We start from the raw sequence: 23413 nt of genomic DNA, 5'->3' as shown, positions 1-23413 counted from the left end.
GTTGACATGCATTTTTGCTGTCATTCCACCTTGGATAAACGTTAAGATTTCTAATGGATTGGGCTGGCCACTCCATAATGTCAATCTTGTTGGTCTGGAACCAAAATGTTGCTCGTTTACTGCTGTGTTTGGGGTCGTTGTCTTGTTGTAACACCCATTTCAAGAGAATTTCCTCTTCGGCATAAGGCAACGTGACCTCCAAGTATTTTATATTTCCATAGTATGAGAAACATTCCCATATCTTGATGCTTGTGCCGCCATGTTTCACTCTGTACTGTGAGTTGAATTCCGTGTATGTAGTCGTCTGAGCCCCCTGCTTTCATCAGTCAGATTACCGAAGACCCGGAAGATGGCTGCCATGAATTCCAATCCCTGAATCTGCACCGAGGGGTAAGTAAAAACTTAGGGGCATTTGCCTGGAGTAGCAGCTAGGCTGGGGAGGAGGGAGGGGGTCTATGTGGGGCAGGTGTTTTTTTAATAAGGGGTTTGTTTCTCATTTAAGTAGACTCTTTAAGTAGAATCTGGGGCCACAGGCTGACTTGCGAACCCAGCTTGATGCATTTTGATGTAATTCCTAGTTTGATTCCTATAAGTAAAATTTTGGGGTAAGGTTATAAAAAGTACAAAATATGTCTATTGGTTGCAATAAAAATATCCCAACAACAAAGGAAGAAAAATACGAGTTTATTTTTGTCAGTTGTTTCTGTCCACAGGAACAGTATTTTCTATAGAACGGGGAAGCATTTACAATCTCGACTTTGTAACAGCCAGATGATCTGACAAGAAAGCTTTAATAACCAATTCATTCTAAAGCAGTTCACCATGTATCATATTACTTTGATACACATAAGAACTAAAATAATTGCCTTTTAGTGCAAGAAATATGTACCTTAGGGATGTCAAACTGGAAGCCCTCTCAGCTATCATGAACTACAGTTCCCAGTGTCCTCAACAGTAGCTATACTTCACAACAGTTGTATGGCCACAAGCCTGGTATCCTTGATATAAGACATTATTGAAGCAAGGCACTTACAAAAACATGTTTTGGAATGTCAAGTCCATGCGTAAGAGTAACAACACCCATATTACCCACCTCCAAATCCATCAGCATTTTGTATGGGAATAGTGGCTTTTTATCCCCAGCATCAAACAAATGAGCAGAAGGCAGTCTCTGTGTACTCATTTTCCGAATGATGAATATTTCCAGTTTAGTATAAGAAATAACTCCAGTGTCTGTATAACAAAAACATGTCCACATATGTTCAATGTGTCAAGAAAATTTGAGATGCATACTACCATAAGTTACATGTGATTTCCTGATATATAAGATTTTAGAATATCAGCCCACATAAAAGTAGTCCATGCTTTTAGTCATCTCTGCAGTAAAGTCCAAAATGTAATCTGTGCAGGAATTTCACAGCTCTGTATGTCTGTATTTTGAAGGCTGGGAATAAAAGCCACGCTTTGATTGGTCAGCCAGCTGGCGGCGATACTCTTCATCCTCTTCATCACTGCCATAACTTGCTCTGTTATCTTGGTAGGTTCTAGAAGGGGGTTTCTGGGGCTCTGGTGGCCGGGAACTAAACATAAATTAAATTAAAAATTGAGCAATAATTTAATAAGGTTTTTGACATTTATACTGATCACCACAATCATGCCCCAATGCAAAAAATAGAATGATTTTATTTATTACATGCCTTATGGACTAGTGTTATTTGACCAAAATCAAGTAATTAAGTATTTTTCTTATCTTTATTATATTCTTTCTTGTTCATTATTGTTTTTGTTAATTGGTAGAACAATAATTGGCTTTTCCTTTAATTGTCATTAGCTCACTTTGACTTGAATCCAATGCCCAAACACTACTTTTATTTATTTATTTATTTTTTAAAAGGGGATTATAGATATTTAAAAAAAATAGAGCCAAGAGGAGAGGAGATCTGCGCCTGTACTGCCTCTAGTTACTACACCACCTACACCTGCTTCTACACAAGCAGTAAAACATCTAAGAGGTAAACAATTTGACAGCTAGAAACTATTAATACAGTAAATGAAAAAAATACTCTTATGACATCATTGTAGCACTGAAGTATAATGGTGCAATAAATGGAATAGAACTCTATATTTTACAGTCAGTTGGGAAATTTTGGCTTTTTATTCAGTAATGCTAAAAAAGTACCTTGTTTGCTGTGGTCGATTCTGCTCATTTTTCTGTGGCTTCACTGGCACAGCATAAATATCGGGAAGTTTCTGGGCGAGCTCCAGCTACATAATAATAAAAGCAATTATAGTCAATGTTGTATTTGTTGGTCATGGTACAATCAAATTATTATAGTCTTATGTTTCCTATCTAAATCCATGTAATGCCATAACTATTGGTGTCCTCTGATTTGAACATTGTTAATGAAACACCTTTTCTCTCTTGCACGTCTTCAGTTATATGCCAGTTAAAAACACGGGGAGGCATATTTATCAAAGGTCAAATTCATGTGAATTTTTTTTTAACGCTAATAAATTCAAATATATTCGAAATTCGATTGGAGGGTTATTTGATAAAAAAAATCGAAACATCTAAAACTCATCGAAAACTCAAATCTAATTTAACTAAACTCAAATCAAGTTTTTTCTCTGAAAAAAAACTCGAATGTCAGGAAGGTTAGTAAGATGTTAAAATTGGTCCATGCACCTCTCCCATTGATTTATACATGAACTCGGCAGGTTTTAGGTGGCAAATAGTCTAATTTTTAACTTAGAAAATCGAGTTTGAATTATTCACAATTCGAATTTGAGCCTTAATAAATCTGCTTAATAAATCTGTTAAATAGTTCTGTGTAGACCACCATCCACAAAAAACAATCACATCTACAATATTTGAAACCATGTTTTGTAGTTTCTCTTTGCCTCAGCACAGGTATGGGATCCGTTATCCAGAAACCCGTTATCCAAAAAGATCCGAATTACAGAAAGGCCATCTCCCATAGACAAATTTTAAAAAAATGATTTCCTTTTTCTATGTAAAACAGTACCTGTGCTTTCGATCTATTTTATATAAACTTGCCGTTAATAGCTTGTACACAATACTTCTGCATGCTGATGGTATAGAGTTGGTTAGATCAGTACTTGATGCCTTCATCTATCCACACGTTAAGACGACCCCCTAATGTGTGAATTATTGCAGTTGACTATAATAAAAATATTTTTTGTGCCGAGAATCATTATATGAAAAAAACGGGAAGAGCAGCTGTTATGCAAGTCTATGAGCATAAAATATATTCATACATTTGAATGTATTACACAAGCAAAACTTAGAAAAGCAGTCACCATTCTCTAAATGAGATGCTTATATTGGGCTGGATTCTTCTGAGGGTAGCAAAGAAGTACAATTTTTGAATGTGGCAGTCTCTTTGGAAGAGGGCAGGTTAAGCATAATAGAATAAAAGTGGATTTTAAATGTTTTGTAATCACTTACAAAAGATCTTTATTACATGTGTAGTTAATAAATACACATTGAGCCAGACTATATAAGCTATATGGAGCATTAAGTGAGCAGAAAGCTTAAACATAGCTTAACACCCAGAATTATCATGTTAAAACACCCATTACATTATTGCTGTAAATGTGCTGGCTGTACCATATGCAGTAATATAACTTGCAATAGTTTTCGACATCCACATATACAGAACTATATTAAGATAAAGCGCTGTATAACCCCAGTACAGGGTTTAACATATGTGGGTAAAACTCAACTCACTATAATGGAATGCATGGGAAGCCACAGGTCTGCACTGAGAGCTGGTTTTGAAAAAGGCAAAACAGAGTTTTCCCTATATAAACACTATTTAGAAAAAAAAGTCATGTTCTGCCCACTTTCTATTTTATCAGATGTAAATACCATTCTCAGTCTTGGCAAAGGAGGTGACAATTGTTGGATGTTGCTACAAAGGGAAACCTTCTGCATTCACACACTGTACCTCCCAAGTTTTTAAAAGAACCTTGCTCTTATTTGTTATTTCTGGATCATCTTTAAAGTACAGTACATGGTTTTAGTTTAAGCAACGCAACTGTTACAATATGTTCTTAACTTTCTGAAACGTTATCACTTATTGCTTTTTGTGTTTTCACCTCTAAGTTGCAGTGCTAAGCACTCCTCTTCTACTGGTACCAGGCCTTTTTCCCTCAAAGAATAAGTACAGAGGTCTCTTTTTGTCATATTATGTATAACTTTGGTCAAACTTGTTTTAGTTTGTTGATAAAGAAGACGTAGAATCAAGTAACATCCATACAAATACTGTAATAGACACCTAAAATCACAGGGGTTCTCTTATTGGCTAGGAGATGTTAATAGTCTTTCTTACCCTGGCATTCTGAGCCTCTTGCAGTTCTTGTAGCCTTTGTGCTCTTGCACTGAAGTCCATTTTTTCAAATATTTTAACTTTTCCTAAGACAGATTTGGGAACATCTGCTTGTTTCTGAATGGGGCTTACTTCTTCTGTCCCTGGAGAGGGGTTAACCGTCCCTGGAGAGGGGTTAACCGTAACTGGTGCCTTCAGAATGGGCTTTCCTGCAAACACAGGCTTGGCTGCAGTGGGTGGAGGAATTGCCTTGGAAGAACCTCCTGAGATCTCACTGCTGGCTACACTGGAGCTGCTTTGCTTTGGCTCAGTGGAGCGTGGCAAGTCATATATCTCTTCTTTGCTTTGTTCGTTTACCTGTAAATGAAATATATATTTGAAACAATGGAATACATTTATACGTGTCTGTTGAATTTCTTTTTAGTATCACAGATTAACAAACCTACACAGAACCAAGGAATTCCAATATATTTGAAAACTGTAGAGGAATTTGATTAGTCAAGGTTAATCAATAGAAACAAAGCTCCAGATTAGCTTTCCCTCCACATACAACCACCTGACTTCAAGTCAAAACATCTAAGAAAAGGATCCAGCAATTAAAATAGAATAAAAAATTATCAAGATCAAGGGTCAGATCCAATTCAATCAGCTTCTAAATCCAGTGCTGGTCCTACAACTGACACAAAACATGATAACCCATTGAATATGTTTGTCTGCTTAAATTTAAGGTGGCTTCATTTGAATAATCAGAGAAATTTCTAAAGGATTCAGCTACAGTATAAGTGCTGCACAAAGTCCATTTAAATAGAACACAATCAGTGCAGCCCAGCAATCTGCATTTATTAAATATGGTCCTGATATTTACTTAGCCTTAAGTAACATATCCAAAGGCATTATTAGAATTGCATTCCAGAACAGTTAAGCAAGTAAAATACGTATTAATAATTCAAATTTAATACATAACAGATTGATATAATAAGCATACCTTTGGTGGTTCTGGCTTGAATGTGGGAGGTGGACTGGGATCCCTTAGCATTTCTCTGTTTCCAGCTTTTTTCAACTGGCCTCGTGACTCAGGCACAGGTTTAGCTACAGGCTGTCATATATGACAAATTAGATAAGAGAAGTGTCACCATGGCAATATTGTAATTAAAAATGTACATAAAAAATTTCTTTCTGTTCTTTTCATGCTGCTTCTGAAAGAGCTACCTGCTGTTTTTGCTATAGTGCAACCATCAGTTGTACATAAACACAGCACAGAATATCTAAAGGAAATATTGCCATCTCCATAACATGGTTTCTTCTGAGCACAAAGAAGGAAAAATGGTAATCGGGACCATGATAATGTAAAATGGATGTTCAACTTTTAATTCCAGAAATAACCTCCTTCTACAGCCTGAGACTGCCTGGCAGTCTCTATAGCAGACTGCATGAGACATCATTGAAATTATGTAATACAAGTTGGCAAGTTTGCTACAAGTCTAGTGACCTAAAGAAACCAATCAGCAGGAAACATGAATTGTTGCCTTTTTAAAACAAACAAAACAGATTACCGCACCTTCTATGGGATACTGCACCTTGGCAAACTTACTGGCTTTTATTACACATGGGGGATTGTGTTTTGGAAGCTATGCCTTAGTGCTCATTTTACTCAACACTTACGTCTGGGGCATTGCTTGGCTCTTCACCTTGCTCCAAATGAAAAATATGGAGGAATGTGGAGAATACAGAACTGGTGGGCACATAGCAGACTTGTACTTATTGCCTGGCACAGGGCAGGTGTATGGACACGATCCTTTAGCACCATGCACCTGCTAACTTGTGTGTCTGAATGTTGTTAGTTAGTGTAAGTTAGTGGAATGTTTCTGACTAGTTAAAACAGCACTGTATTCACTTGAAAAGTGCAACTCCTTGCGCAACCTGGGCCTTTCCTGTTTCTGACTCAATGAGCTGAAGAGTGAAACAAGCTAGAAGTCAGTTCTCCTCCAACCAAGGGTGATCTTTTAGTCACCTGACTTCTGATACATTGTTTCAAAAGCCAGAACCAACAGGTCAGAAAACAGCAAAGGACACATACTGCTTTCAATTGTAAACATATTTACAAATCATTGAAATATTTAACATAAATATATTGAAAAGCTGCTTAGATTTAAAATATTATGAATTAATTTGCTTTCCACTTTATATAGAGTGTGTTTATTAAGGAGTCTGTAAAAGCAGAAAATGAAATTGCCCTATATGCCATTTAGCCACACTTTTGCAAGCTATTTGTACAAAAAAAAACTTTAGTCAAAAATACCTTCAGTTTAATTTCACAATGTTATAAAGCCCACATCACTGATTAATTAAAATTTCAACTGAACACAACCTCTTTAGACTGATTGATGTTGATGTGAGGATTTGCTTAAAGGGATACTGTCATGGGGAAAAAAAATGTTTTCAAAATGAATCAGTTAATAGCGCTGCTCCAGCAGAATTCTGCACTGAAATCCATTTCTCAAAAAAGCAAACAGATTTTTTTATATTCAATTTTAAAAATCTGACATGGGGCTAGACATATTGTCAATTTCCCAGCTGCCCCAAGTCATGTGACTTGTGCTCTGATAAACTTCAATCACTCTTTACTGCTGTACTGCAAATTGGAGTGATATCACCCCCTCCCATTTCCCCCCCAGCAGCCAAACAAAAGAACAATGGGAAGGTAACCAGATAGCAGCTCCCTAACACAAGATAACAGCTGCCTGGTAGATCTGAGAACAGCACTCAATAGTAAAAACCCATGTCCCACTGAGACACATTCAGTTACATTGAGAAGGAAAAACAGCAGCCTGCCAGAAAGCATTTCTCTCCTAAAGTGCAGGCACAAGTCACATGACTGGGGCAGCTGGGAAATTGACAAAATGTCTAGCCCCATGTCAGATTTCAATATAAAATATATATATATAAAAAAATCTATTTGCTCTTTTGAGAAATAGATTTCAGTGCTGAATACTGCAGGAGCAGCACTATTAACTGATGCGTTTTGAAAAAAAAAAACATGTTTTCCGATGACAGGATCCTTTTAATTAAAAATATGTGCAGATACAAGAACCAACAGGAAATGAACATGTACAAAAGAGTAACCTACTGTATATTCATTAAATTAATCATTTTGGGGTTACTGGTCCTTTAAGACCCAGAGGTTATAATTTTCTGGAACAATTTCTAAGATACCTGTAAATTAAGTTAAAGTAATGGTGAAAGAAATATCTGTTCTGAGAACGTATTCATACCTCCTCTTGGTGCACAGGTTCTGACGAGCGGCTAATGGCAGACACGGGTGGTGGATCATCAACAAGCTCGTCTAGCTCATTGTCAGTGTATGCTCCACCTTCACCATCTGTATCCTCAAAGTCACTGACTAAGCGACTGTCACAACTCAGGTAGTCAGCTCCCATTGCTGTTAGGTATGACATGCGGTCATCATCCTCATCTGCTCCTTCAGCCTGAAAAACAATAATCACAATCATGCTAGTTGGATGTAAAACAACCTTTTCTGAGTATTCGATGTTAATGTATTATGAACAATCCACAATGTGTCCCTTCCAGTTTTGTTATTGCCATTAGCTTATGAGTTAGCTATGTTGTTTAATTCTAGCTGATTAAAAACTATTCTATTTTTTACTAGAACTGCACAGCAGAATTTCTAATGTGGTTTTCATTACAGAACAGCTATTTACCCCCATGAAAATGAATTAACAAATGAGAAAAGGTGGTGATGCAGGAAGGAACAGCAAAGCAGGCAGTGGTCTGTGAACATGTACACACAAAACACTTACAGAGGGTAGAAAACTTGGTATTATGGGCAGTAACATGCAACGCTCCCCCGAACCCCCCCCCTCCCTTTTTCTTCTTTCTAATAAAGATGAAACACCAAATGTGATTGCTGCTCTCTAAGGGAATAATAGAAAGAAAGCTTACTTACAGAACAGAGCTATGATGTTACACTGCATTGTGACGCTGATATAAGGAAAATAAATATGTTTGTGCAGATTCTAATGCTTAGAAATACACCATATATTGCCTTTTCTATCAATTCTCTACTGCCTTCCCAAACACTTTGCTTCTTTCAGACTGGCTTTCATACAATAGGATCATAATGGAGGTTGGAAAGACGAGAGTGTATTTCCATGTGATGTTGGAAGGTTATAAAGCTATTTACATTTCTGATTATTGTTTTAAGGAGACCCTATACTAATCACTAATGTGACAACACAGTGAAGACTAAAGCAGATTTTACCAAAATCACACAAGACCTTATTTTTTTCATGTTTGGTCCTGTTTTTATCCTTTTACTTCACACTTACTTTACCCACTGAGAAACCACCAATTAATAACAAATGTATCAGTGTGTAGCTTTCCTCTTTTAATGTTGTATAAAGTACTGAATATACTGTTTTAGTGACTTACAGAGTCACTTTGCAGTATAACTGATCACAACAGTTTAAGAATGTGCCTCTTTTAGGGCAGTGTCATACAGGGCTCTTTGAAGGTAGGGACAAAACACTCATCATCCTTCATTTGCTTTTACAGCAAGTGTGGGTGCATTTGTGTGTTTAGCTATTGCTGCTTGAAATCTCAGAATAACACATTTCCAAGTAACAGTTGTCTGACAAGAAAGTGCGCCCACACTGCAGTCGATTTCCGTGGAACTACTATTTCTACCTCCTACTATTTCTGCCTCCTGAATTATTAATGACAATTAAAAAAGTTATATTCCCCCATGTGGCACTGCTCTTACTCGTGTCATTTTGTTTACGAAAGAAGACCAAAAGTTTAAGGGATGATCAGTACCTTTCCGTCCGATACCCAGACTGCTTGAGTCTGCTGTTCCTTGATCACATCTTTTATGCTGCCATACCAGCTGTCATTGGCTGAACTGAGGTTGATAGTGGCTGCATAAAGAAAACGATAAAAATCAATACTTTTTACAAAACTGTGAACATTAAAAACACAGTAGGAGTCAAATGGTGCAAAACTGTGTGCCCCCAAACGAATGCTGTGGGCATAAGAATCTTCCTCAGAATTTGTCAACAACCATTAAAGGAGAAGGAAAGGTAATTTTTTAAACCTATCTTTAAACACTGCTTGGGTGCTCCCCTCCTGAACCGCATTACTTTCGCTGCCCAATTCGGTCTCCTGCACTCACATCGTCCCATTGAAGTTTCAGCCCTTTCCAAACTTTGCGGCTGCCATGTTGACCGAGTGTGCATCACGTCCCTGTCTGAAGTGCGCATGCGCTAAATTTAGTCCTCCCCATTGCCTGTTGCCTTGTACCACCTGACCGTAATATTGCAGCTCGCATGGAGGAAGAAAAGGATATTGTACGCATGCGCAGGGCTTACCAAATTTTTACTGCGCATGTGCAAGCCCTATTACAAATTACAGAATTTGATTACAGAAAGAGAGAAAAAACGTATAGAGCAAGGAATCCTGTATGTATCTCTCCATTTTGTGGGCAATCTATAAGACTTTATTTGTATTTTACCTTTCCTTCTCCTTTAATATGAGCTTTATGTTGCTTCCTGACCTGTATAAATTGTTATACTGTAATTACAGACAGATTCAAAATCTGTGTGAATCCGTAGCATATTACTGGCCAGTGTAATCCTGTGCACACACTTAAATGTTAACATTTCTAGGATACATTCAATGGATACTTGGGCTGTTCAGCACATGCTCCCTGATCCCTAAATTTGCTTTATGATGTTAAAGGAACAGTTCAGTGTAAAATAAAAACTTGGTAAATAGATAGGCTGTGCAAAATAAAAAATGTTTCTAATATAGTTAGTTAGACAAAAATGTAATGTATAAAAGCTGGAGTGAGTGGATTTCTAACATTACAGAACAGACCCCAACTTCCTGCTTTTCAGCTCTATAACTCTGAGTTAGTCAGCGACTTTAAAGGGGGCCACATGAGACATAACTGTTTAGTGAGTTTGTAATTGATCCTCAGCATTCAGCTCAGATTCGAAAGCAACAGTTTTGACCTATGTGCCCCCCCCCTTAAGTCTCTGATTGGTTACTGCCTGGAAACCAAGAGAGCTGAAAAGCAGGAAGTAGTGTTCTGGCTATTATATTACACATCCAGTCACTCCAGCCTTTATACATTACATTTTTGACTAACTAACTATATTAGAATTTTCCACAGCCTATCTATTTACCCAGTTTTTATTTTTACACCGAACACATGTACTATGGTTTGAAAAACATGTGTACGCACCTGTTATGAGATGAGTGCATGTCTTCTTGAGTTTAACCGCCTGGTCATACAATTTTTTGGAACTTTTGTTCGATGTGGGACACAGCCTTTGTCTCATCGTTTTGACTGCTTGCTTACTGTCCGGGCTAAAGAACACGACTATAGGGAACCACTGTGTGTAGTTCAAGAGATCAACAGCTTTGGGAGTCACATCCAGTAATGCATGTTTATCCTTATAAAAAGAAAATCAATATATATAAGAATGATTCAAAAAGACTGTGATGAAGATTTTTTACATTTTCCACTATCCCAAGTCTGCAAAGTGAGCATAAGCAGTGTATATTCACATCCACACTCATTCACCTATTCATGTGGTTATTGAGAAGCATTAATCTGCCTTGCCTCCTATCATTTATAGCTAGATTTAGCATCTCTTTCTCAAATGGCTATTCTATATGTTCTGATAAGTTCTCACCTCATATCTCACTGTAACTGCCCTTTAGGCTAGTCTTCTAGGGATGTCTAGAAAAGCAATAATTAAGGGATGTCTAGTAATAAAGCAGTAATTTGCCCCAAATATGATTCTGATTAACCATTGGGCTGACATAGAGATTTTAATTGGTCTAAAGTACACGGAACAACATTCAAAATCAAATAATGTTGCATGTGTCAGCATTTGAATGCATTTACTACATTAGCTAGGAGTTTATTTCTTACTCCCTAGGAGGCTTTATTTTGGCACCTTGGTGCAAAATACCTGTAAATTCCTAGCCATTCTAAACCTCCAAAGTCAAAAATTGCATCATTTAAAATTAATAATTGTATTCATTCCCCTTCATCATTATACAGCTTAATTTAATAAAGGATTAAAAAGTACCTGCTCAATTATCATTCTCACTGTATTCAGCCGCACAACTCCAGAAGGCTTGTCAGAGCCAGCATCTTTGGGCTCAGTCTCTGCAAAGGATAAAATAATGATTTACTTGACCTTGCAGGCTCTGTGGGAAGGTGAAATACAGACTTAGCTAAAAACAACACTTACTGGCAATTTGATAAAGGCTTGGCATGTCACTTGCCAGTTTTTCCATTGCAACATCAGCAATAGGGCCAAATACCACAACAGGTCTCTTAAAGCCAGCTGTGAATATAAAATAAAGGATTAGTTCTATAGTCACAGACAAACAAAATAGTAAATATAAGACACAGACAATTTTCATTAGACCAAATCAGTGATGATATAAGTGCCTTAGAGTTTACCTGGACAAACTGATTGGCAAGGGAATGTGCACATGCACCAAGGAATATATACGTCTGCAGGAAAATAACTAAAGTGTATCAAATATTGGTTAGTATGTGGCTATCATCAATGAAGAATAAAGCAATGTTTCTCTCAAGATAAGATGTTTTTTAAGTGCAATAACTTGTTAAATTGTTGCATTTTACCATTTTCATGACAATTTTGGAATTTCCGGATTCAATTAATACATTTAAATAAATAAAACTATGCACATGATTCCCCCTGTGCCAGTATGTTTCACTGAAAATTATACCACAATAAGTTAACATACTTTAAGATGATCCTTAATTTGTATAAATATATAATATAGTACAATATATTATACTTCCCTTTTAACTGTTAAAGTGTAATTAAATGTTTTTTTAAAAGATGGGTTTATGCAAATGTTTATTTACTAAAATTGATAGGTAATCATAACCAGAGAAACAGATTAAAAGAGATGTGGAGAAGCCTTCCTGTGTATTATGTAGTGTGAATATAATCATCACTATAGATTTGTATCAAACAACAGGTCTTCAGCAAACAAAACTCCCATCATCCACAGTAGGTTGCTGTTTAACCTAGCTAACCTAAACTAGCCAGACACTTACTGGCATTATATTCCTTGGCAAGTACTATAACTCTATATGGCATTCTTAAAATGAATCTGTGTTATAGCAATACCCAGATTTGTACAATAGTGATGAAAGGCTAAAGATGACACAGAAGATAAAAAAGCTTTATGGGATGGAGTTAATAATGATTTCTGTATAAGGTAGAATAATAGACACACTATGCTGTATCTATGCAATAACCTCCATACCTTCTCTAAGAAGCACTCTTTCATAAGATGGGAACTTCGTGCTAACTATGGAAACAGTAGTCTGATCATCACGGCCCTTCTTTGCATTCTTTTTAGCTCCGGATCTTTGGCCCCGATTTTTCCAGAAATCAGCTCTGTCTCCAGCGGCTCCTCTTTGAGCAAGCTGAACACTGGCCAGCTGATCAGCTCTGAAATATGTATGCAAGGTATTACCAATTTCATTACACACCGCAGTATAATACATGAATGAATAAATGGCAAGAAGAAAGAAACTCTCCCAAAATTATGGAGTAATTCTGTTTGAAAAGGTCAGTACTGTCAATCCATAGACTATATTAAAAATGTTTATAGCACAATGTGAAGTGCACAAAAGTCATCAGTGTGAACTAGACTAGTAATTTAATCTTAATATCCAAGGTAAAGAACACTGTAATGATCTTTATAGCTCAGGCAGATTAAAATATGACACAAATTACTTATGGCTTATGTTTTTAAATAAGTTTAAGAAGCAGTTAGAGATGAATATGTTTTTTGTCAAGTGTTTATTTGAAAAAAATAATGAAAGAAAAAAATACTGACAGTGAATACCTCAGTAACCGTTTATACAGACTTACTAATTCTTGCCTCTTTAGAGTCTAATGAGAAGCAAGAGAGCAATGTCTTAAAGGAGAACTTAAGCTTAGCTAAAGAAGTAGCTAGAAATATTGTACATTATGTTTTGGGCTTCTGTACCAGTCCAAGGCAACCACAGTCCTTTAGCAGTTAAGATATGTGACTCCCCATCTTCTTTTCTGCTGATTGACTGCACATGATCTGTGCTACTGTCACTTACTGAGCTTAGGGACCCACTCAAAATATACAGAACACATATGTAAGTGTCACTGTATAAGGCTGATTAGTAATTAATACAGATAATTACTGCAAGGCAGCACAGAAACCAGTGCAACTAGTATTAGTATTTAATAATCAGCCTTGTAGCATCAGCTTATATTACAGGCCAACCTCATTTTCTACTTGATAATTTGCGACAACCCCTAAAGCTAAGCTTCACAACAGCTGCTAAAGATCCAAGATGGTGACCCCCCTGTGACAAGTTTGAAGTCCTGGATCATTGCTGCTATTGAGGAGCTGAATCTTTAGACTGGTGCAATAAGCTCAGTATATAAAATATGGTATGTTAATTTTTAGGGTTTAGTTCTCCTTTAAGCTGGCTATAGACACAAAGATACAGTCATCAAAACAAGATTTGTACGATTTTTGGATTGTGTGTGGAGTGCCCTGACATTTTTTGTACCGTTCAGTTGATTGGACAGGTTAAAAGTTATATATCAGCGACTGATAAGATCTCTGCATGTATTGCCTATCTGACGATATCAATGGGTGACTGTCACTACTATTAGTCGGACATAACTTATGATTATTATGTACTATTGATGTCTGTCAATTAATGGTCAGAACATGGTCTGATTTATTTTTCCTACATATTTTAACCCGAAAGGTTAATGGTAGATTGCTAGATGGAAACAAACAAGCATTCGTCACACAAAGAATAAAATTTGCACGTTTATGGCCCGCTTAAGTACTCTCCTTATAAGCAGAATTGAAGGTGTGAGTAAACCTTTACCATCCGTATTTCAAGCAAGTTCTTTTATATTTGAGAACAAGTGTGCAGATTGAATTTAGTGGGACAAATGCTCAGTTATTTCTTGCTGTACTTGGACAACTGAGATTCAACCATCTCCCTTTTCTCCTCTTTCTAGTATCAAGTGAGTTGTAGTTATTATAAAAAAAAAGATGTCATGCTCCATGTGTTCTAATAAAGGATGTATTTACCCTATGCTTAATATTACCTTTTCGTAATTCCAGTAAAATATAAATTGAAGGGAGTGTATAATAATTTGGGGATTTAGGCTCTGGCTTTTTTAAATCAGCCAGCAATATAAGACAGAGGTAGTGCAGCAGCAATAAAGTAGTATTGTGAGAAGGATCATGAAGCTATGTCTGCATTGGTTACCCCTATGTAATACTAACAGTAGAGTCTCTTTAAATTCTATTGTGTATTAGTGGGATTGCTATAATGAACAAAAGCTATCAATCTTGCAACAATTATTTTGAAAGACATAAAAAAAGCAGTTGGTAGAAATGTTTTTCTGTATAAGAAATAAATAAAAAAACATGAATAGCTCTACATATCAGGCTTCTAGGGAAGACATATGTATATGTAACCTTGAAAAGCTAAAGATCAGAAAAAAATAGTCAATACCTGCTTTTATTTGGAATAAGGCCCTTTTCCAGCTCATTGGCAATCCTCACAGACAGCCAGTTGCCAAGTTTCCCATCATAGAGAGTATCAACTACTCGGAAAATCTCGCCTCTTGTAAACGACAAAAACTGTGGAGCTTCTTTCTCATATTCAAAATGTGTCCTTATAAAGAATGAGTCTCCACGGCCACAGGCAAGTATGTTTTTGTACACTGGATAAAAGAAACAAACCCTAGTATGTTGCTCAGCTAATTTAACTAATGTTGCCAGCAGTCATTTCTTTACAACGCAGATAAAATCGGCTTGTTCATTATGTAATAGTCTGCACTGAAGGAGTATCTTAAAAAACATTTATTTTATATGCAAGGGTACATAGAAACATACCTATACAGCAAAATGCTTTCATGTATTGATCAAGTGAATAGAATTCATATTGTATGTAGGCCCTCGGACACAGCAGGTAGGTGAAATATTATAAGGTGAATTTACATGATATGGTAAGTGTCAGAAAATATCATTATGATTTGCCGCTAGTATAACATCTGAATTATGTAACCACTGAAAAATGAAAGGGAAGGCAATTTCTAGTGGTAACGGGATTCAAAGTAAATTTGACACTGCCCTTGTGCTCCAAGCAGGTTTGAATTTAAAGCAGTTATCCTGATGTTGCCTGCCCTCCTGGTGGGGACACTGCCACCTTAAATGAACAGTAACACCAAAAACCGAAAATGTTTAAGGGTAAGGCCACACTGGGTGTTTTGGGGAGATTTGGTCGCCTGGCGACTAATCGGCACGTCTTTGCGGCTACCAATCTCCCCAAACGCCTTCCCTCACTCTGCGCCGGCTAAAATGAAAAAAAAAACGCAGGCACTAATCACATGCGGCGGTTTTATTTTCCGAAGTCGCCCGAAGTTGCCTCACGAGGAAACTTCGGACGACTTCGGAAAACGAATCGTTGCGTGTGATTAGCGCTGGCGTTTTTTTCATTTTAGCCGGCCTTACCCTAAAAGTAATGAAAATATAATATACTGTTGTGCCACACTGGTTCAACTGGTGTGTTTGATTAAGAAACACAACTATAGTATATATAAACAAGCTGCTGTGTAGCCATGGGGACAGCCATTCAAAGCTGAAAAAGGAGAAAAAGCACAGGATACACAGCAGAAAACAGATATGCCCTGTAGTATACAATGGGATTCTTCAGAAATTGTCTATTTACTGTGTATCCTGTGCTTGAATGGCTGCCCCTATGGCTACACAGCAGTTTGTTTCTGTAAACTATAGTTGTGTTTCTAAGCAAACACACCAGTTGAACCAGTGTAGCACAACAGTACATTATATTTTCATTACTTTAAAACACTTTCATTTTTAGGTGTTACTGTTCCTTTAAGTGGTCTTGCAGCAGCACCCCTGGTTACAGGAGATAGTAGATGACGTTATTTTTTAAAACCTAAGAAATAATTAGGGAATAAACAGAATTCCAAATACACTGACAATGTAAGGGAGTTTGTTTGAATGTAAGGACAGACTTTTTTTTAGTATTTTACTGATATAACCCTCAATTCCAAAGATTTAGTGTAATTACCATCATATCTGCTCTGGGTTAGAATAGTTACTTCTTCTCCTTTAGGGACTTCCAACAGGTAGAGAACTGCCTCCTCTCTAGCTATGCCTCTGAAGTCCTGAGTATTTACCTTGGGTAATAATTTGTGAAAAAAAGTCAAAAACATTAATATAATAGCACTGAAATTCTTCTAGTAACAGTTTAGAATACCGTCAAATAGACCGAACACTGGTTAGTCATGACTTAGCCCTGCTAGTATGCAAGAGGAATGAGTGTAGGGAGGAACAATTTCAAAGACAACCACGCAATGCTATTTGTTGGCAACCTGTCAAAACTGAAGGTTTTATCTGCCAATGCCCCTTATTGTAAGATAGGTGTATGGGGCACTAGCATATGTGGAAGTGAAAGGGTCAACACCTCTTTGTTCACTTCAGTTGCAGGCTCCTCTATGTGGGAAGGCTTCAAGGGCAGCAAGTTGCCCATATACTTGCAATATATATGGCTTATGTGTGCACTGCTGACTGAACTGCAAGTATAAACAAAGAAGGGCAATAACTGGGTGGAAGTGATTCAGACAGTCAGGATTCCTTGTTTTTAACAGGAGAGGTATGAACAACAGGGGGAAAAGGTGCAGTACTGAGTGACTCAAGGCCTGATCAGTTCAGATAGTTGCCATGGAAAAAATTCAAGGTTAATAAAAATTAAATAGTATGGTTTATCTGCTATTATTATTATTATAGAAAGTAAAATATATAACCATATCTCACTATGTACACAGGACGTACATTGTAACTGTGATCATTTTCAACAGCGTCTCTCTTACCTTAAGCAGCTGATCTCCTTCTTGCAGTCCCTGCTGTTCAGCAGCACTGCCCTCCTGAACTCCAGCAATAAATATTCCAACATCATTTCCACCAGCTAGACGCATGCCAACGGTGTCCCCTTTTACAAACTTGATCATTTTGGTACCGGGTCTAAATATCAAATTAATTTCTTATTACTTCTGTACTTCAGTTTTTCTACAGTGCTATGTATGATCTAACAAAATGACATTAAATCGATTGCTTTTTGCCAAAAAGGGTACATTTTTTATACAAGTTGTCTGATAGACGTTAGTAACCTGAAGATAATACTACCAATTCTTTAGCAAAATTAATGCATTAATGCATCCCCTTTCTTTATATTAGAAAGCTTCAGCCTGAGCGAAATATTTTCTAATATCTGAGTTGTGCAGCTTAATAAAAGGCTTTAATATTAATCAACATTTATACGGGGGGAAATTATTGACACAAATTAGGCATGAAGGAGGAAACCTTTGAAACACCAGCAAAGGTTTTACACCACTCTTCTTAGTGACAGGGAGACCCCAGAACAGGTGGGTTATTTTCTCTTTAATTCCAGAAAGTGTTTCCAAGCAACAATTGCCTGACAAATAGACAAATGTGTGAACATGTATTTTGTTACTGCCCACAGAGCTATAATTCTCTGCTGAGACAACCCCCCCCCTTGGACAATTACTCTTCAAGTTATTGTAAACTATGGATTAGGGAATCACTGCAGCTTTTAACTGTAATCAAATGGAAGCACCGCAAGTAATGCACACAGGCACTATCATCCCAATAAAAATAAAAATAATCTTTGCCGATGTTCTACGTTTTGCAATCTACCATCATTAGTGAACAGTCTTCTGCTGAGTAACTCAACAAGCATCCAAAAAATCCAATATGCCCATCACAAAATAATCCCCAAAGTAAGAAAACATACCCATATATTTCTTCATCTTCTGGGGTCGGTTGCAGAAACACTTTGGGGGCAGCTACAGGCACCTTGGGGACAGCTACAGGCAGTTCTACTGTACAATTAAGAAGATAGATTACTGCAAATCTTATACATATATATATATATATATATATATATAGATATATATATAGATATATATATAGATATATATATATATATATCTCAACATATTCTGTGTGTGTGTGTATATACTTTTAAGCCTAAGGCATATGGCACCCAGGGTGGTTTTGATAGCTTTTTGTTAGGCTAATGCCACACCAGGCTGTTCCCAATCCATTCCCATCCACTCCGTGGTATAAGTGCTCTTAGACATATGGTATCTGCCAGTGTGCACTTATAACCCGTGGATAACTATGAATAGGTTTTTCCTCTGCCTGAAAACAGTCCTGTGGGGGCATAAGCCTTACACTCTTACCTATGACACTTAGATATTTTCATCACAGCTTAAAGGGACCACATATATATAAAAACACCTTTGCTAAAAATTAGCTCATTAAATATGACTTATGTTGCATTCTGCCCTCACTTTAAAAAAGCCATATTCCCCTATAGTATGCCATTCTAAAGCACATATTTGAAAGTTGTTTTTTGTCACCAAAAGGTTATTCCCCCTTCCCGTTATAAACTGAGCAATACGTTCATAGTTCTTGATCTATCTTTAGACAAAGTAACCCCTCGCAGCAGCCTTTGAGCAGCTCATTATCAGAGGCTTCTTAATGGGCACAATTATTTTATCAGATCCTCCATTACTGCAGGATCAGGAACTGGCTACAAGTGCCAAACATAACAAAAAACATATATCTTATATATCTTAATTAAAACAATAAGCAACACGTAAAGACAGCACAAACCCTATCCATTGAGCTCATATACTACTACTTTAAATAAGGTGGAAATAATGTCCCAATTGGAATTGCCCCTGAAGAAGTATTCCAGGATACGAAACGCGTTGGGCTATGGGCGATACTAAAGCTCTGTAAAAGTTATTTATTTATTTATTTCCAATAAAATCATCCATTCATTCCCCTTAATGTGCCTGAATGTGTTAATACCTAAAAAAGAATAAGCAGAGACAAACCCCTCACTCTGAAGCGTGGGAAACAGGCTGAGAGCTGACCTCCGGAAGAACGGCGAACCGGACCGGCTAATCCATCCACGAGGACTGCTACATCGGACCGCTATCCCCAGAGGACTGAACGCACCTTGAATATTCTTCGTCCGGTACGCGCATAAACTTTCTATCTTGTACCGTACGCCAGCCGCTCTACACTATTGTAAGATTTTCCCCGCCAGGCACACAGCAGAGAGGACGGATTACAACCCGACTCTGAAGCGATCACGGATTCGAATTGTTTAACACTCGCTAACTCCATGTGAGTAGGTCTGAGCGCACAATTATCTGTGTATATAAAGGTTAATACACTATCGAGGCCTCTTTTATTTTATTTTTAGGAGATTGCCATTCGGAAATATAGCGCACCATATCCAGGTTAATGTCCCAATCTGCCTGTCATCACTTCCCATGGATAACTATGAGCTGCCTGAATCTCTGATAGTGGTGACAGGCAGACCTCAAACACTCAAGCAACAATTTATGAGCAGAGGTCCATGTCACTGATTGGTGTGCTTCGTGATGCAACCCTTGTGCCACCAGCCCAATGCTACTTAAAATAAAACTAATAAGAAATGGACCTTCAAATGAAATTCAAGACTGATGTGTATGAATGGACAAAGTTCATAAAAAAATGAGCAGAGAGGACTTTACAGGGGCTGACCTGGTGCCTCTTCTTTGTGTTCCTCCTCCTTGATTTTCTCAGGGATTACTGAGCTAACAGAGACCTTATGAGGAGTGTCTGTTGTGCCCACTACTTTAAATGGAGTAGGCATGGCTCCCATTTTAGCTAGTCTGTTGGGTGGGTCCTCTTTGGAGCTGGTAAAAGAAAAAAAAAAAGCAAATACACAAGATAAAACAAGCAACCTCTAGGGTTATCAGCATGCAACATTTTCTGATAAATCAGCTACTTGCTAGTTTTTCAAAAGTCTATTGAAATGAAAAGTAGCTTTGGAAATAATCCCAAATAACTTTAATAAAAGGTCTAGTAAAACACAACCTGCACCATAAAACTTTGGGTGCTTGCTTCATAAGCTATCATTTATACTCAGTGTATATGTATGTTCCTTCACAGCAGTCAAGCCAGTCTGTAGTGACCACTTTGAATAACAGATACCCAACATACTATTTAGAGTACAGTGGGCATATACAGAGATTAAGGGGTCTATTTATTAAGGCCCAATTTTTCTGGTCGAGTTTTTTAGGAGCAAAACTTTATTATTTAGATTTATTATGCTCCAAAGCTGCTAAAAATGCAAATCTGAAAATACTTCAGCTAAAACCTGTTAAAGTCATGTAAAACTCAATGGCAGATGTCCCCTAGTTTTTCACCCGACAATTCAAAAAAGTCACACAATTTTGTTGTAACTTTTCCTGCATGTACAATTTTCGTTCAGATTTTTTGGTAAATTAAGACAAGTCATAATTTCCTTTTATGAGAAGGTAAGCAGGGACTTCAATTCTGGGATGGCAGTGGATGTGATTTACTTAGACTTTGCTAAAGCATATGATGCAGTGCCACACAGAAGGTTACTGTTTAAATTAAGGAATGTTGGCCTGGAACATAGTATTTGTACCTGGATAGAGAACTGGCTAAAAGATAGACTACAAAGAGTGGTGGTAAATGGAACATTTTCTAATAGGACAAGTGTTGTTAGTGGAGTACCGCAGGGCTCTGTACTTGGTCCTTTGTTTTTAAACTTATTTATTAATGACCTGGAGGTGGGCATTGAAAGTACTGTTTCTATTTTTGCAGATGATACTAAATTGGGCAGAACTACAGGTTCCATGCAGGATGCTGCCACTTTGCAGAGTGATTTGTCTTAGTTGGAAAACTGGGCAGCACACTTGAAAATGAGGTTCAATGTTGATAAATGCAAGGTTATGCACTTTGGCAAAAATAATATAAATGCAAGTTATACACTAAATGGCTAAGTGTGTTGGGAGTTTCCTTAAATGAGAAGGAACTAGGGGTTTTTGTAGATAACAAGTTGTCTAATTCTGGGCAGTGTCATTCTGTGGCTACTAAAGCAAATAAAGTTCTGTCTTGCATAAAAAAGGGCATTAACTCAAGGGATGAAAACATAATTATGCCTCTTTATAGGTCCCTGGTGATTCCTCATCTGGAGTATGAGTGCAGTTTTGGGCTCTAGTCCTTAAGAGGGATATAAATGAGCTGGAGAGAGTGCAGAGACGTGCAACCAAACTGGTTAGAAGGATGGAAGACTTCAATTATGAGGGTAGACTGTCAAGGTTGGGGTCTTCACAGTGAGGACAGTGAGGTTGTGGAATGCACTGCTCGGTGATGTTGTGATGGCCGATTCTGTTAATGCCGTTAAAAGTGACTTGGATGATTTCTTGGACAGACATAATATCAAAGGCTATTGTGATTCTAAACTCTACAGTTAGTATAGGTATGAGTATATATAATTTATGTGAAAGTATGGAGGGGTGTGTGTGTATGGATACTGGGTTTTCATTTGGAGGGGTTGAACTTGATGCACTTTTCGCAAACCGAATAACTACAACTATGGTTGGATGTTAGGTCGAATTTTTATTTTAATATAATGAGAACAATGTGGGTTTTAATAAATACACCCTGGCCCTGTCTACACCTACTGGTATACAAAACAAAACTGCAGCTGTTAGACTGCAAAATTGCAAAAATGTATAACTTCATTTTGTATTTTTACCTTTCTTGAGTCAGTATGTATTCACTGTGCAAATAATGACTGAACGCTATGTAAACACAAACATCAGAATAATTTCTTTGTAGTCATCTCACCTATGTGTGAGTTTGTAAACTACGAAAATGCTGAACAACAAAGACTCAAGGCAGAACTAGATCCTAATAATATTTCCAAGTTCTATTCCTTTTCTTGCTATTGAACATGTTTTTAGTTTTCAGTATTTATATATGAATGTATATCCCTTTTAAATATAATACTTTTGAACCCTTTTGGAGAACTGGCATCCATTCAACTTTCTATTAATTAGATTCAGATTCAAAGGAAGGTTGCTGATGTATATTTCCAAACCTGCTTTTTTCTCGCAGTTTTTCAGAGGAAGAATGAGAGTCAGAATGCTGCAATCGGCTGTCTTCAACAGGTGAATTGGAAAGATTGGAGTCTATATCGGAAATATCTGTTTAAGGAAAGACAAAGGATGCAAACATATGTTACTTCAAAGGACAGAAACATCACAATTACTATTCCACATACAAAGTAGTATGCCTTCTGGAAATTCTAATACATATGGATTAAAAAAATGTGTGGTCCCTGGCAACAAAGAAATGAACACTGGAAATTAACCAGACATTATTCAAGCCATTAAGACAAAGCTAGCAGTTTTAAAATTAGAGGGACCATTCTGGAAACATGTGATTTGTTTACTATAATTTTAAACATCTATTACTAAAATGGCTTGGCCACAAAACTGACCAGTGTCTGAGGAAAAGGATATGGAGCAAAGGCTAAAGAGATAAGCATGATCAAGGCAAATTGACTGTTACTTCCTCTTTACAAAAACTGCAGGTTGTGCATGTTTTATATTTTATTGTATAGGCCAACTAATAACAAAGCAACATTCTGTTTAGCCCTTGCACATAGACTATTGGCCTACATAATCCACTTGCCTCCTATGTCATCAGAGTCACTATCATCCAGTGCAGGGATGTTGATAAGGGTCTGGCTGGCATCCCTCTGCACGAACATCTGAAGTTTCCCTCTGGATCTCTCTATTAACTTCCGAGCATCTGTTAGAGACATATTTTCTGTGACAGTGCCATTTATCTGTTGGGAAAAACAGATCGTCAACATCAACATAAGTTAATGCCCATCAATTTGTGTTGAAAATTCTGGGAACTACAATATTTGGCTAGTAAAGGATTTTTTTTTTTTTGCATAATGAAAATAAATGTAATGCTAAGCAACTTATATATACTAAAGATGTTCATTGATTTGTTACTTATGAATGTAACTGTTC

General features: G+C 37.1%; 1 protein-coding gene across 3 annotated transcripts in view; it reads right to left on the bottom strand.

The window, feature by feature from the left end:
- Nucleotides 1-668: 668 nt before the first annotated feature.
- LOC108706964 (tight junction protein ZO-2) overlaps nucleotides 669-23413 on the bottom strand; it is a 54850-nt gene continuing 32105 nt past the window's right edge. For 2 of the 3 annotated variants that reach the window (XM_018243834.2, XM_018243832.2), the window contains 17 exons: nucleotides 23064-23220; nucleotides 22468-22573; nucleotides 20094-20248; nucleotides 18283-18370; nucleotides 17342-17492; nucleotides 16540-16648; nucleotides 14956-15166; nucleotides 12693-12880; nucleotides 11636-11731; nucleotides 11471-11550; nucleotides 10615-10825; nucleotides 9186-9286; nucleotides 7625-7837; nucleotides 5338-5448; nucleotides 4356-4709; nucleotides 2180-2265; nucleotides 669-1580 (listed from right to left, as the gene is read on the bottom strand). In XM_018243834.2, the coding sequence (XP_018099323.1) occupies nucleotides 1415-1580; nucleotides 2180-2265; nucleotides 4356-4709; nucleotides 5338-5448; nucleotides 7625-7837; nucleotides 9186-9286; nucleotides 10615-10825; nucleotides 11471-11550; nucleotides 11636-11731; nucleotides 12693-12880; nucleotides 14956-15166; nucleotides 16540-16648; nucleotides 17342-17492; nucleotides 18283-18370; nucleotides 20094-20248; nucleotides 22468-22573; nucleotides 23064-23220 (2583 nt within the window). In that variant the 3' untranslated portion in view covers nucleotides 669-1414. The remainder of the gene's footprint in view (nucleotides 1581-2179; nucleotides 2266-4355; nucleotides 4710-5337; nucleotides 5449-7624; nucleotides 7838-9185; nucleotides 9287-10614; nucleotides 10826-11470; nucleotides 11551-11635; nucleotides 11732-12692; nucleotides 12881-14955; nucleotides 15167-16539; nucleotides 16649-17341; nucleotides 17493-18282; nucleotides 18371-20093; nucleotides 20249-22467; nucleotides 22574-23063; nucleotides 23221-23413) is intronic. The other variant, XM_018243833.2, reaches the window with a different exon arrangement.

The sequence above is a fragment of the Xenopus laevis genome, chromosome 1S, assembly GCF_017654675.1.
Source record: "Xenopus laevis strain J_2021 chromosome 1S, Xenopus_laevis_v10.1, whole genome shotgun sequence".
Lineage (NCBI taxonomy): Eukaryota > Metazoa > Chordata > Amphibia > Anura > Pipidae > Xenopus > Xenopus laevis.
This window is presented reverse-complemented; position numbering and strand designations above follow the sequence as displayed.